This window comes from Leopardus geoffroyi, chromosome D1 (assembly GCF_018350155.1).
Source record: "Leopardus geoffroyi isolate Oge1 chromosome D1, O.geoffroyi_Oge1_pat1.0, whole genome shotgun sequence".
Taxonomy (NCBI): domain Eukaryota; kingdom Metazoa; phylum Chordata; class Mammalia; order Carnivora; family Felidae; genus Leopardus; species Leopardus geoffroyi.
Window position 1 is genome coordinate 102565429 of NC_059329.1, and position 13082 is coordinate 102578510.

The window sequence follows — 13082 nt, forward strand, 5'->3', positions numbered from 1 at the left end:
TCCTGCCACTGACCAGCTCTGAGAGCCTCAGCTAGTCACATCTGTAGTCTCTTTGCCTGGGCTGGGGCGTGAAGGGCTGGGGCCTGCTGGTCCTCCAAGAACCCTCCACCCATGGGCTCTCTCTGGCTGCGAGTCCACATTCGGTCTCAGGCCTCAGGACCTCGTACCTGACCCTCTGCCCACTCGCCTGGATCTTTGTGCATGCAGGCTGGCAAGTTCAACATCATCCCCACCATCATCAGCTCTGTGGCAGCCTTCACCTCTGTGGGAGTGGTGAGTTTAGCCCCTCCAGGCTCAGACAGGAGGCCAGTCAAGGTGGGGCTCCAGCTGGGGGTGGTGGGGGGGGGGTGGCCCAGGTAAGCCCTGCTTCTGCCTAAATGTAAAGCCTGACCTCTTGCCAGATGCTTCAGTCTGGCAAGGGGACTGTCCCCCACCCCCAGACTGGTTCAGTCCTGAGTGAACATGTCCAGTCACGGAGAGCTCATTACCTCCCCGTTTGCGGGAGGGACAGACTTGGTTCAGAGCTCCTGTTCCCCACCGTGAAGGTGAGGGAGGAGACTCCAGGGGTCCACAGACCTAAGGAACAGAGCCCTGCTCCCCGGGACTCCTACCCCCTCACCCTCCCCTTCTCCCATCAAGTCCTCTCCCTGCATTTTGGTCTGGGGTCACTGCCAGGAGCTGGAGATTCGGGTGATGAAGACATTCTGCCAAGCCCCTGGACATTTTTCCAAGTGGAAACATCAGTCAGGTGTCTTTGGAGGACTCCTCCCGGCCCCTGGCCTGCTGTCTGCCTGAGGGCAATCGTGCCCACTGCTGCTTCCTGCCAGCCCGCTCCTCCCCTCGCAGGGCAGCCCCACTGAATCCGCCCTGCCTCTTCCTCCAGGGGACCGTCCTCTGTGACATCATCCTGCTGAACTTCCTCAAGGGGGCCGACCAGTACAAAGCCAAGAAGTTTGAGGAGGTGAGCTGGAGAGGGTGGGGGCAGGCGCATGAGAGGTGGAGGGACAGGGCAGGGAGTGGCACTAGGCCCCAGGGACTCTCAATCGCTCCCCCTTTTGGGGACTTCTTCAGGGGAGCTCATTGGGCCTCGGTGCAAGTTGGGGGTCCAGAAAAGAGGGATTTGGCCAAGAATGGGCTCTGTGGAGACCCTTGGGGGCTCTGTGGGTCATCACTGCCGACACCCCCATCTACTCATTGCCCCTCTCCGTTTCTGGTTAGCTCAGGTTCCTGTCTGCCCTTGGGGTGCACGGAAAGACTGTTGGGATCACGCAGACTTGCTCGAGCTCCTGGATACGGAGGCCATGAGCCCCACCTGCTGTGTCTGCCAAGTGGGGTCCCCACAGGAGGACCTTCCCCATAGTTAGAGCACGATAACGCCTGCCTTTCTATCTGCAGGTGGACGAGACGACGCTGAAGGTCACCGCCTCGGCCAACACAGTGTACCCCAGCGACCAGACCACCGAGGAGAAGCGGTCCACAGATTCGGGGGCCTACTCCATCGGCCACTAGGGCCCCTTCCCGGGGCTCCATCTGCTCACCCTTGGGCTCCAGGCCTCCCACTAGGGCACCCACCTAGGCAAGGGGGGGAGGCAGAGAGGGGGGGCCTTCGTTTCTACTGTTCACCCCAGGAAGCCACACTGGACCCAGGTGTCTGGGCCTCGAAGCGCTCTGGCAGACAGGTAGCCCCCCCTGCTAAGATCTCACTCTCCCCTTCACCCCTTGCCTCGCCCCGGTCTGCTTCCCTGGACCCCTAGGGCAGTAGCACCTGAGCTGCCCCCCTTCCCAAGAGTAGAGAGAACAGTGATAACGAGTGGCCACGAGGCACTGCTAAGTGCCAGCCAGTGTCACGCACATTATCTCATTTAACCCGTAGAATAATCCTATGAGGTAGATATTAGTTTCCCTGTTTCGAAGATAAACTGAGGCTCAGAAAGACTGAGTCATTTGCCCAAGGCCACACAGCCAGGAAGCATGAGAGCTGGGATTTAAACCCACATCTAACCCCATCACCCACAACCCCACAAGGGAAGCGTGAACTCCCCGGGGGCATCTGTCCCCTCCCCGCCCCCCTCCCAAGCTGCTTCAGCCTTCCCCACAGCTACCAGGGTCAGGTTCAGCTTAATAAAGAGTAAGCCGCATGCTTTCAACAGGAACTCGGGACCCATTTTAGGGGAGATCAGTTAGACAGGGATGTGGGGGGTCTCTTTCTCTGCCTTGAGTGGATCCCCAATTCAGAGGGAAAGAGGAAGCATGACTGTCAACGAAGTTTTCCATTGTTCCGTCCCCAACCAGGAGAGGACCATTCTCTTCTCTCTCTGGGACCCCCACATACTCACGCACATCGGGCCCCCTCACTCCAGGAGTGGAACTAGCCCCCCACTCCCTTAGGCTGGGGTGTGATTCCCAGACCCCGGGGCCCTTTTCTAGCTGGGTGGTGCTTCTTTGCAACACCAGTGAACAGGCTCCAGTGAGGCCCAGTGCCCCGTGAGCTGCTGGCCAGCCAGGCTACCCCCCACATGGCCCTAATCAGTGGTCAGTCTTCTACTGCTAGAAACCCTCTCATCCCACTCTCCCGTGTACAGATGAGCCAACTGAGGCCAGAGAGGGGAAATGACTTGTGTCACACAGTCAGTGACCAAGGGAGAACCCAGCTGTCCGGGCGCTGAGGGAAGGAAACAAGAGCAAGGAGCCAGAGAGGTCACTGGAGAAGCATCTGGTCCCCCCACACCTCCATCAGCCTGACACCCCCTCCCCCACTCTGGGCTCGCCTCCCGTGAGACGCCTGGGCATCTCCCCAGGGCAGAGTTCCGGAGCAGATTTAGGTCTTAAGGAAGCCTGAAGGATATACAACTTGGGGTATCTTTTTAAAATAATACTAAATTAAGTAACAGAAGGGGCTCCTGCCAGAGGGAGGCCCCAAAGTAATCAGTTTCATTACCTCCCAGTAAAACCACGTCTGGAAAAACTGGAGCGGAGACATGACTCTGTGGTCTCAGCTGCAGTGAGCTTGCCTAGGGATGGAGGGTTCGCCCCTCTACAGAAGGCGCAGGGAGACGGGGAGGGGGCAGCTTTGGGGGTCACTCGGGAGGGACCAGTGTGGGAGCAGCAGGCACTCGCAAAGGCCTGAATCCAGTGATTCACCCCCTCCCCCACCAGGGCAGAAGGCATCAGGCCCATCACCCCCCACACACACCTCATCCTCAAGCTGGTGGGGTAAGACCTCCCCAGGGGTGCCCTCCGGCGTCGGGCCACGTCCAGAGATCTGACCAGCAGAGACGGCGGTGGAGGCAGCGGTTCTGGAGCGGGGAGACTCACAGGCATCCCCAGCAGGGCTCACAGGGGGGCTCCCTGCAGAGCAGCCTGAAGCAACCTTGTCCTCCCTTTCCTCGGTGCGGCAGCCGCCCCTGGGCCCGCCCGCAAGCGTGTGAACTCGCGAGGGTGAGCCGGCCGGGCGAGCCACGCTGCGCTAAGTCACGGCTTCGGTGCGCCAGGCCGAAGGCTGCTGTCTGTAGTGATAACGCTGCCGGCTGGGCTCTGCCACATCGTGGCGAGATCCATCCACCCTGGAGGGGTCACCGTGGCTGTCGGATGGAGAAAGAAATCTGGGATCCGTGGAAGTTTGAACTGGAGCCCACGCTCCCTTCTAGCGGGTCCCTTGCGTCTTGAATGACTCCGCGTAGAAGCTAACTGCCCAATGGGCCCAGGGCGCGACATGTGTCCTCTACTGCAACCCTCATCGTACAGAAGGGGGGCTGAGGCTAGTAAGGAGGAGGGACTAGACTGGCAGAGCCAGGCCTCGAAGCCCGAGAGTTAGGACTCCAGGGTCTGCAAGGTTGACTTCCGTGCCACAGCTGAGAAAACCCAGGAAATCTGTTGGCGCCTTCTATGTGTCAGGCTAAACTAGGCGTCTAGGCCGCAGGAACCAGAAAACCTCAAAACCTCATGATTTAATAGAACCGAGTGGGTCAGACAGCCCCCTCCCTCCACCTGGTGGGTGTGCCCAGACACATGGGCGCCCAGGTCAAGAGTGGCAGGGATGGGGGACCTGGAGGCTCGTGGACCATTGAAAGGCCAGGCCCGGAAGAGGCTTATGTCACTTCCAACCACACTGCCTTGGCCAGGCTCACTAGCATGACTAAGACCCCAACTTCACCGCAAGGAATACTGGGGAACAGCCTTCCTGGGTCCTCAGGAAGAGGAAACAGTGAAGACACCACCCTCTGCCTCATTATCCCCACTTTTAATGGCCTCTCTTCTCCACAACCCTCCCAGCCCATGGCCGCTGACAGTTACACACCTCCTTCCCTTCTGTGTTCCTTCTCACAAAACCTTGTTTTCCGCAAGCTACCCATCAACCTCCCAGACGGATTAATAGATAACACTCTCGGGAGTTTCTTCTCCCGAGAGTATTTGCTTTTTCAATCAAGGGCTTTTCAAGACGGAAAGGCCTTAAACATCCAAAGATATGAATATATAATTGTTGAAGTTAAGGCCCACTAACTGACAGTGTTGGACTTTTGAGGGGTAGCTTATCTACCTTATCGTGCCTCAAGCAAGCTTCAGTCTGCAAGGATGTGAGCTCCTCTCCATTCCCCTCCCTCCCTCTATCTCTCGTATTGCCTGGCAACATGTTGGGCAATTGGCATTGGCTACAGCTCGTTCCCCATCAAGGAGAGAAGTGGAGGCTGATAAGAGGGAGCTTGCCATTCAGCCAAAATAGAGGACCCAGAGCTCCCTATGCAAAGCTTCCCTTGCTGACCATCCTTCCCACCACCCACAGCCAGATTCCACGGTTCTTTTAGAAGCCGAGCATCAAGATTTAGCTTGTTGAAGTATGCAAGGCAAGGATTTGGGTGGGAATCTGGCCCCCAGGCAGCCCCGTTCTCTGCCCTTGGGAAGACCAACAATGCTGTGATTAGGAGCTTCCTACCTGATGTCCATCTAAGGCAGACGGGTACCTACAGGTAGTCCCTGGGTCCAGCATCGGTGACGTTCATCACAATGCCCAGGCTCATTATCCGGTTGCCAGGGACCTGCTGACATTCAGGGGACCCACCTTCTGCTTTTCCACTTCTCCTGTGGTTCTCCATTCCTGTCCTATGCCATTAACTCCAGCACCTTCAGAACCAAAGCACATCTGAGAATACTGTGCTTTTGGTTCCTGAAGCTCTGCATCCCATCACGTGCCTAAACAGATACACACGGACACACACAAACGTAGACTTGTACACGGGTATGGCAGACGTGCACATACATACACACTCACAGACATATGGGTCGAAGACGTACAAGTACCCACAGACACATGCACGCACAGAATCGGGCATGTAAGGGTGCAAAGCTATACAGAGATACACAGACATCCAGGCATATCCATAAATATACAGAGACATTGAAAATATACCCACACTCCACACACAAATATATACCGACTCATACAGATTTATGCATATATTTACAAATACAGATTCACGTATACACAGATAAAGACAGATATACAAAGACTGACTCATGTACACACCAAGATACGTATACACACGTGTAGCTGGGCACTTACAAAAATACTTGTACATTCTCCCTGCTCCCCATGTAGAGCTATACCCCAAGAAGCATATAAGTGGATCCTCTATCTGCCTCAATCTCTCTCTCTGTCTCCATTCTCTCCTCTCCCTCTCTCTCTCTCTCTCTCTCTCTCTCTCTCTCTGTCTCTCTCCACCACACCTCTCCAACAACCCTGGGCTCTCTGCCCTCTTAATTCCCAGTCCCAGGTCGAGCTTCCTGCTTCTCAAGCCCAGATCCTTCCCGGAGCCCAGCATCATGCCTGGAGATGCAACATGTTCTGGCTAGGTGTCCCCAGGGGCTGAGGAAGTGAGGTGAGGGAAAGAAGCTGGGCCCCCGGGCTGTGCAATCAGGATGGGAGCCGCATGGCCACCAGACGCTCTAACTTTTGCCCCCAAGGCCCTCCTGGTGGAAGCAGCTCCCTCCTAAGAATGTGTTCCCTCTCCAGAGGTAAGCTGGGAATGGGGAGGAGGGAGAGGGAATTGCAGTGGGGGAGGGGACACACCTGGGAATAGAGAGGAGAACACATCTCAGAAGTTGGGGACTGTGAACTCACACCCTGGTGGCTGGGAGAATACAAAGTAGGGGCCAGTATCTGAGGCCAGGAAGACCCGGGTCTAGAGGAGCAGGGGGCCTAGGTGAGACTTCCTCCCTCTCAGGTGGTTACCCCGGTGGACTCTCACCACACCCCACATACACCTCAATTCTTCAATGGGCGACATCGCCTCCACCTTGTAAAGCCACCCCCCTCCCACCCCACCCTGCTCCCTATCCCGGATCCAAACAAAGCAGGAGGGCCCCTCTCCCACCCCACCAATGAGGCCAACCCCCAGCGCCTGGGGGAGCGGGGGGGGTGGGGGGGGGGGGGAATCCGGGCCCAGGGAGAAGGGTGGTGCAAAGCCCACCGCCCAGTCAGGGCTCGGCCACCGGCCACCGCCACCCACCCCCACCGGCGCCCGGCCGCCCTTCCTCCTGGCCACCCCGCGCCCACCCGGGGCCCTCCAGCGTGGGCAATAAAGAGACGGAGTCAGGAGATGCTGTGGGAAGTCTGGGTTTATGGCCAGAAGAGGCTGGGGGACAGAGCTGGGGCGCGGGGGCCGGCTGGGGGGTGCGAAGGGCGGGGGATCCGAGGCAGGGGCTCCGCAGCCACGGGCTCAGTAGGAGCAGACAAAGGGCAGCCGCCTTTGGCATGAAGTGCGCCGCCAGTGACCACCTAGCAACGGAGAGCACAGTGACGTCAGCCGCTCGTGGCCGTCCTCCCCTCCTCAGGCACCACATACGGTCCGGATCCAGGTTCCCCCCGGGGTTATGATCTGGCCGCTGTGGTTCCCACACCAGCTAACGTGATTCTTCTCCCCCGGGGCGGGGGGAGGGGGGGAGGGGGCGGGGAGAGTGCTGCTAACGGCTTTGTTCCGTTTCATCTTCACGGTGACGCCAGCAGGTGGGTGCTACCCTCACCCCCATTTCACAGATCGGGAAGCTGAGGCTTAGTGGGGGTCATAACCTGCCTGGGTCTCAGAGCTGGAGGCGGATGGCTACCGTCTTACTCCAGCACATGCGGTCTCAGCCGTGGTGCCAGCTCCCTCACATCTGGCATCCGTGCTGTTCCGAGCTGGCGAATTATCTGTCAGCCAGCCCTCGTTCCCACATCTCTCTTTGGTCCCTCGTCCATATCTTACTTTCACATCTGCTACTCTCATCTGTCACATTAGTCACTCCGCCTATCAGAGCAAGGAAAGCAGTCCCGGGGCCCTGAGCCTAGCTCTGTCAGTGAGGGTGGAAAGCCTCCAGCTAGCTCCCAGACAGGGCTCCCCATCACCTGGGTTTGCTCTGAGGAATCCCTACATTCCGGCCCTTCTCACAGAGGACATGTCCCCCCAACCGGGGGAAGGTGTGAGTTTGGGGAGGTGTGTTGGGGTAACTCAAAGGGACAGTATGTAAGAGTCTACCTCTCCACCCCCACCCTTTCCCCTTCCCCTTCCCCTTCCCGTGGCCCCAGTCCCCCTCACCTGTGGTGCACAGGGTCACACAGTTGCCTTGCCCTTGGAAAGGCTGCCCTGTGGCCCAGTATCCAAAATTCCAGCAGCTCCCATCGGTCCATTGAAAGCTCTGGCTCATGAACTAAAGTGATAGACTGGGTAAGAGTACAGATGTCCAGAGAGACAGACCCAGGGGCTCCAGAAAATGCTGAGTATTCCTTTCTCCTCTCACTGCCCACCCAGCGGGGAGCCAGATACCCTAAAGACCCATCCTTGAGGGTTTGCAGGCCATGACAACGCAAGAACGACCAGGACTCCCAACTGTCGCACAGAGCAGGCTTGTCAAGCCTTACTGTGCATACGAATCTCCCGGGAATCTTGTTAAGATGCCAATTCTGATCCAGGAGGTCTGGGGTAGGGCCCAAGATTGGGCATTTTTTTTTTTTTTTAATTTTTTTTTCAACGTTTTTTATTTATTTTTTGGGACAGAGAGAGACAGAGCATGAACGGGGGAGGGGCAGAGAGAGAGGGAGACACAGAATCAGAAACAGGCTCCAGGATCCGAGCCATCAGCCCAGAGCCTGACGCGGGGCTCGAACTCACGGACCGTGAGATGGTGACCTGGCTGAAGTCAGACGCTTAACCGACTGCGCCATCCAGGCGCCCCTGATTGGGCATTTTTAACAAGCTACCTGGTTTGCTGCCCCTGCTGGTCCACGGACCACACCTGAGCAGCGAGCATCATGGTACTCATTTATCCATGACCCCATACCCGCCTTGAGAGAAGAAGGACCCCATTCTAGAGATAAAGAAACTGAGGCCCCGAGGAAGTCATTCAGCTAGTAAGTGACTAAGCCGAGCATGGAGCCTGTCTCCTGACTCCAGTGATGCGCTGGTAAATGTTCAACAGCCAGCTCTGGGGGAAGGTGAGAACACAGAGGGAGGGAGGAACCCCGATTTACAACAACTGCCAAGTTCTTTGGTGTATATATGTCCACTGGGGGCACGTTTCAGGCTACAAGCACACAGTCACTGAGCAAGGAGCTGAGACCAGATGCCCACCATCATCGGTTCTCACTTCACTGCCTGCTGCCTCAAGGTCATCTCAGCTGCTGAGGTGAGGCTAGACGCCAGCAGAGGCTCCTTTGAGGCAATCAGAAAGAAGTTCCTGTCCCCCGAAGTTGGTGCCCCACTTACCCAGCCCCGGTTGATGGCTCCAATCCAGACCTCATTTTCGTTGAGTCCTCTGGCTGAGCAGAGGATGCGATAATCTAAGTTGTAGCTGTGTATGGAGATGAGGTTGCCTCGGTAGCACCTCCTGCAGATACTCTGCAGAAAGAAGAAAATGGAGGGTAGAGAATTCGCTGGCTTTTCTCAAGTCTCTGGGTCTCCAGGACAGAGCCTCTCATCCCTTTTCAGGTCAGAAATCAGAGACCTGTCTGCCCCTCTCAATCCCATGTTTGGCTCCCTTTTGTGTGGTCAGGAACTTTTTGCAACGACTACAAATATTCGGAATAGTCATAGCTACCGTTTGTGGAGAGTTTTAGTGACCTCGAGACTATTCCCAATACTCCCCACGTATTATCTCATTTAATCCCCACCACAACCCCAATGGGTTGGTACTGTTTATCTCCATTTTACAAATGAAGGTTCTGAAGCTCTGAAAGGTGGAGTGGCTCGCCCAGTAACACGGCCCATGATAGTCAGAGCCAGGCTCGAACGCAGGCGTCTCTGAAACCAAAGCCTTCCTTCCAGATCGGTGGTTCTCAAAGTGCCGCCCCCCAGACAAACAATACCATCATTACCTGGGAATTTGTTTTAAATGCAAACTCTCAAGCCCCGCCCTAGACTTGCTCACCCAGAAGTGTGCTTTAACAAGACCTCTAGGGGATTCTGACGCACACTAGGTTTTGAGAACCACTAATCTAAAAGGGAACAGAAGGTTGAATCGAGTCTCTTCTCCCCCCATCCCCACCCCAGTCCTCCACAGTAGCTTCCCTGCCACTTACCTGAGCACATTGAAATTCCTGGGCCTGCCGCACCATCAGGAAGTTGCAGGTTTTGCACCCAGGACTGCTCGGAACTCGAATTACGTCTTCTTCCTTGGGGCACTGAAAGTCCTTGTCTAGGGCAGCTAGGTTCGAATCCATGGCCTCCCCGTCCTCAGATGTGACCTGACAGCTGGAAGCCTTGGCCTCCTCTCCCTCTGACTGAATCATCTCATCAGTCAGAGCCAGGTCTCCTCCCTGCTCCCCTGAACCTTCCAGATTCTGACTCAGATCCACTTGTATCTCATGGCTGTCCGGACTGCGGGCAGAATTCTCTGGGAAGGAGAGGTAACCTGCTGTCAGTTCTGGGTCTCCTTTCTTCCAGGACCATGGACAATGCCAAAGGCCCTACTTGAACCTTCCTAGAGCCATCTGGAGCTAATCCTGGATCTCCTTGGTGTTGGGTGAGGAGAGAACATTTGGGTCATAGGCACAAATGGATGAGATGCTAACTTCTGGCTGGCACCGAGATGCGTATTGTGGGGGTGGGTGGAGGCACCTGTGAAAAGCCCTTCATCTTCACAGGTGGGTGGATTTTAAGTTGAGGAGATGGCTAATCAGAGATGGGCTGGGTCAACTGGAGAGGGGTGACTGTGGCCCTGGCCCCATGAGGCAAAAAAAAAAAAAAAAAAAAAAAAATACAGGAAATAGGAGAAAAGAGAAAGATTGGTAAGACAAGAAGGAGATGCTTACCCAGATGGAAAGCAGCAACTGTCCCCAGCAGGAGAAGGGGCAGGAGCAGTGGGCCTTTCATATCCACTCAGGTTTGGGATGGGGACACAACTCCAACCTCCTTCCTTGTGGGTGTCCTGTGTGTCTGCACAGCTCTTGGCACTTAGAAGAGACAAAATTCTTAACTGGCTGATTAAGGGACAAACTAGAGCATTCCTTCCCTTCCCCCAACCCCTGGGGAACAGACCCTGAGCTGGAGAATTAGGAAAAGGACATGGGGTGTCAGCTCAAGTACAAAAGTCCCTTTTTCTGAAAGTGCCATCACCGCTTCCTTGGAACGGCCCTTAGCTCAGACCCTTGCCCCTGCAGGAATAAGCCTGCTCAGAGTCAGGGCCACTGTCATTCATGCTGGGGAATGAGGGGAGAGGATGGTGGCCTGAGGACAGGCTTCCGAGGTGCATGCCATATTGGGTCAAGTACTCACCTCCAGGAGTCTGAGGCTTCCACTCTCAGTGCTCCTAGCTGCTGGGACCCAGAGGCAGCTCTTATACTGGGCATCTGGGGAAGTGGGAAGAGGCCAGGATGATTGCTTCAGGCTGGGGTGGGGAGCAGTGGAGCTGATAAGACTAAGTCTTGCTCAGTCCTCTCACCCTTGAGCCCTGATGCCTGCTGGGACTCCAGAGACCTATCTCCCAAGGCCTGCTCCATATGTGGGCACCCAGATGCCCCAGTGTGTTCCAAAAGACCCCAGCTGACTACTGTCCAGGCATTATTACCACCCCTAAAGTGCCCCAGTCTGAACAATACCCCTTAATCCCAAGAGCAGCCTTCCTCTGGTGAATATCCCAGCTCATGAGGTAGGGAATCCCAGGAATCTGGGAAAGCATGTGGGGAAGAGGTGGTAGGCCAAGGGAGCCTCCGCCCTCCTGATCACTTATCTGGACCAGGTACTTTAAAGGCATCACATCCATGAATCCTCACCTTCACCTTATGTATGGTTATCCTTACTTCACAGATGTGAAAAATGAGATTCAGAGACAGAAAGCAACTTGTCAAGGTTGCACACGTAACAGGAGAACTGGGATTTGCGAGTCTTTTTGGCTCAAAACCCTTCTCTGTCTCTCTGTCTCTCCATCTCTGTGTCTCTGTCTTTGTCGCTTTCTGTGTCTCTCCTTCTCTTTCTTTCTTTCTCCCCCCTCTTCCTCTCTCTCTTTCCATCTTTAATGTGTGAAAAATTTATGCTCATTCTTTTATGCTGTGGATCTAGATCAAGGTTCTCAGCCTTTGCTCTATCATTATACAGAGCCAAATCTTTGTTGTGGGGGGCTGTCCTGTGCATCACAATAAGTTTAACAGCATCCCTGGCTTCTACCTACTAGATGTCAGTAGCGCCTTCCCCAGTCATGATGATCAAAAATGTCTCCCCATATTCCCAGATGTCCTCTGGGGAACTAACTTGCCCCAGTTGAGGTTCATTGATCTAGACCATGCCATGTTGTCCAATCTCAAGGCTCATCTTCCAGCAAGGGGGCAGCAGTTGGAATGGAAAGTTTCATGCAGAGTCATTCAGACGCCCTGGGCCACCCTCCTCCCCACCCCCACTCCCCATCTCCCACCAGCTCTCTATCACCACTAGGGTCTCAACTAGGGGAAGTGAACAAGGCACTTGCCTCAGATGTGGAATTTAGAGGGCACTAAAGAATTCAGTGGCCAAGAGAAACAATATTTTAATATAATCTTTTGTGAACATCAAAATAAATGCCAAAAAATCCATGAAGAACAAAATGTCAAATTTCTAATCAATCAAGCTCCAGCCAAATTCAGTGCAACACAGGGAAAGGCCAACAAGTGCTGAGCCCTGACTTAGCTGGATATCACTGCCAAGAGCTAGAAGACTTGTCAGGGTGGGTGTCTCAACTCTGTGACATCCTAGCTGGGCCATGCTTATTTGTTTCTTGGATTCCATTCCAGCCTTCCAGTACTCAAAGCACTAGGGACAGGTAACCCAGAAGGTGAAGAGGCCTGGGTCCTTCTCCTCCTCCACTCCCTCAGGGTACCTACAAATGGAGAAGTATCTGAAAGCTCATTTCTGCACCCAATTGCAGAGTAACGGTCTTGGCCATTATCTCCCCGGCTCAACGGACTTGACTCTCAGCTTCTCTTCCTGTCTTGGAGGCTGGGGGATGGACCAATTCCAGGCCCCCAAAAACCTGGTCTCCAGATTTTGAGCTTGAGGCCTCCCTAGTAGGAGGGCTAGACCCTCTCTCCATTTTTCTTACTCATCCGGGGCCCAGGCCAGGGATATCATTTCATTTGTGTTTGGGATGACCACTAAAGTCGGCTAGTTCCATGAGCCAGCACCATGATAAGCTTTATGTGTGTCATTTAATTTGAACATCCATTTCATAGATGAGGAAATGGCATCTCAGAGAGCTTAAGACACAGCAAGTCAGAGACAGGCCTAAACCCAGGTCTTCCAGCCTCTTAGCCACCCCAAAGCTGCCTTCCTTCTGCCTCCTCTCACTGACCTCCCTTCTCTATGACTTACCCCTCTCCCTGTTGACCCTATTTTCTTTGCACACAAACCCTGGGCAAAGACATTCCATTGACTTCAATGACCTCCTTCCTCACTGACCACAGTGAAGCTTGTCTGATTTAAAACTGGAAATAATATTTTTGAAGGTCCACCACGGACCAAAGACTATGTTTCATTAAGGATTTTATATCTATGGTCCTACTTAATTAATTTTACAATCATCCTGCAAATTAGGTATTGCCTTCTCTAGTCTACGTATCTACTGCACCAGCTCAGAGAGGTTAAATT

General features: G+C 54.6%; 2 protein-coding genes across 2 annotated transcripts in view; one reads left to right on the top strand and one right to left on the bottom strand.

The window, feature by feature from the left end:
* P2RX3 (purinergic receptor P2X 3) overlaps positions 1 to 2968 on the top strand; it is a 28864-nt gene extending 25896 nt beyond the window's left edge. Inside the window, exons 10-12 of the mRNA XM_045485253.1 lie at positions 208 to 273; positions 884 to 961; positions 1396 to 2968. Of these exons, the coding sequence (XP_045341209.1) occupies positions 208 to 273; positions 884 to 961; positions 1396 to 1509 (258 nt within the window). The 3' untranslated portion in view covers positions 1510 to 2968. The remainder of the gene's footprint in view (positions 1 to 207; positions 274 to 883; positions 962 to 1395) is intronic.
* A 3626-nt stretch (positions 2969 to 6594) lies between these two features.
* Positions 6595 to 10820, bottom strand: LOC123601700 (proteoglycan 3-like). The gene is made up of 6 exons (XM_045485255.1): positions 10743 to 10820; positions 10280 to 10420; positions 9548 to 9861; positions 8736 to 8867; positions 7569 to 7680; positions 6595 to 6772 (listed from the first exon to the last, which is right to left on the bottom strand). Exons 2-6 carry the CDS (start codon positions 10338 to 10340, stop codon positions 6714 to 6716), a joined length of 678 nt encoding a protein of 225 aa, XP_045341211.1. The 5' UTR covers positions 10341 to 10420; positions 10743 to 10820; the 3' UTR covers positions 6595 to 6713.
* Positions 10821 to 13082: the final 2262 nt, after the last annotated feature.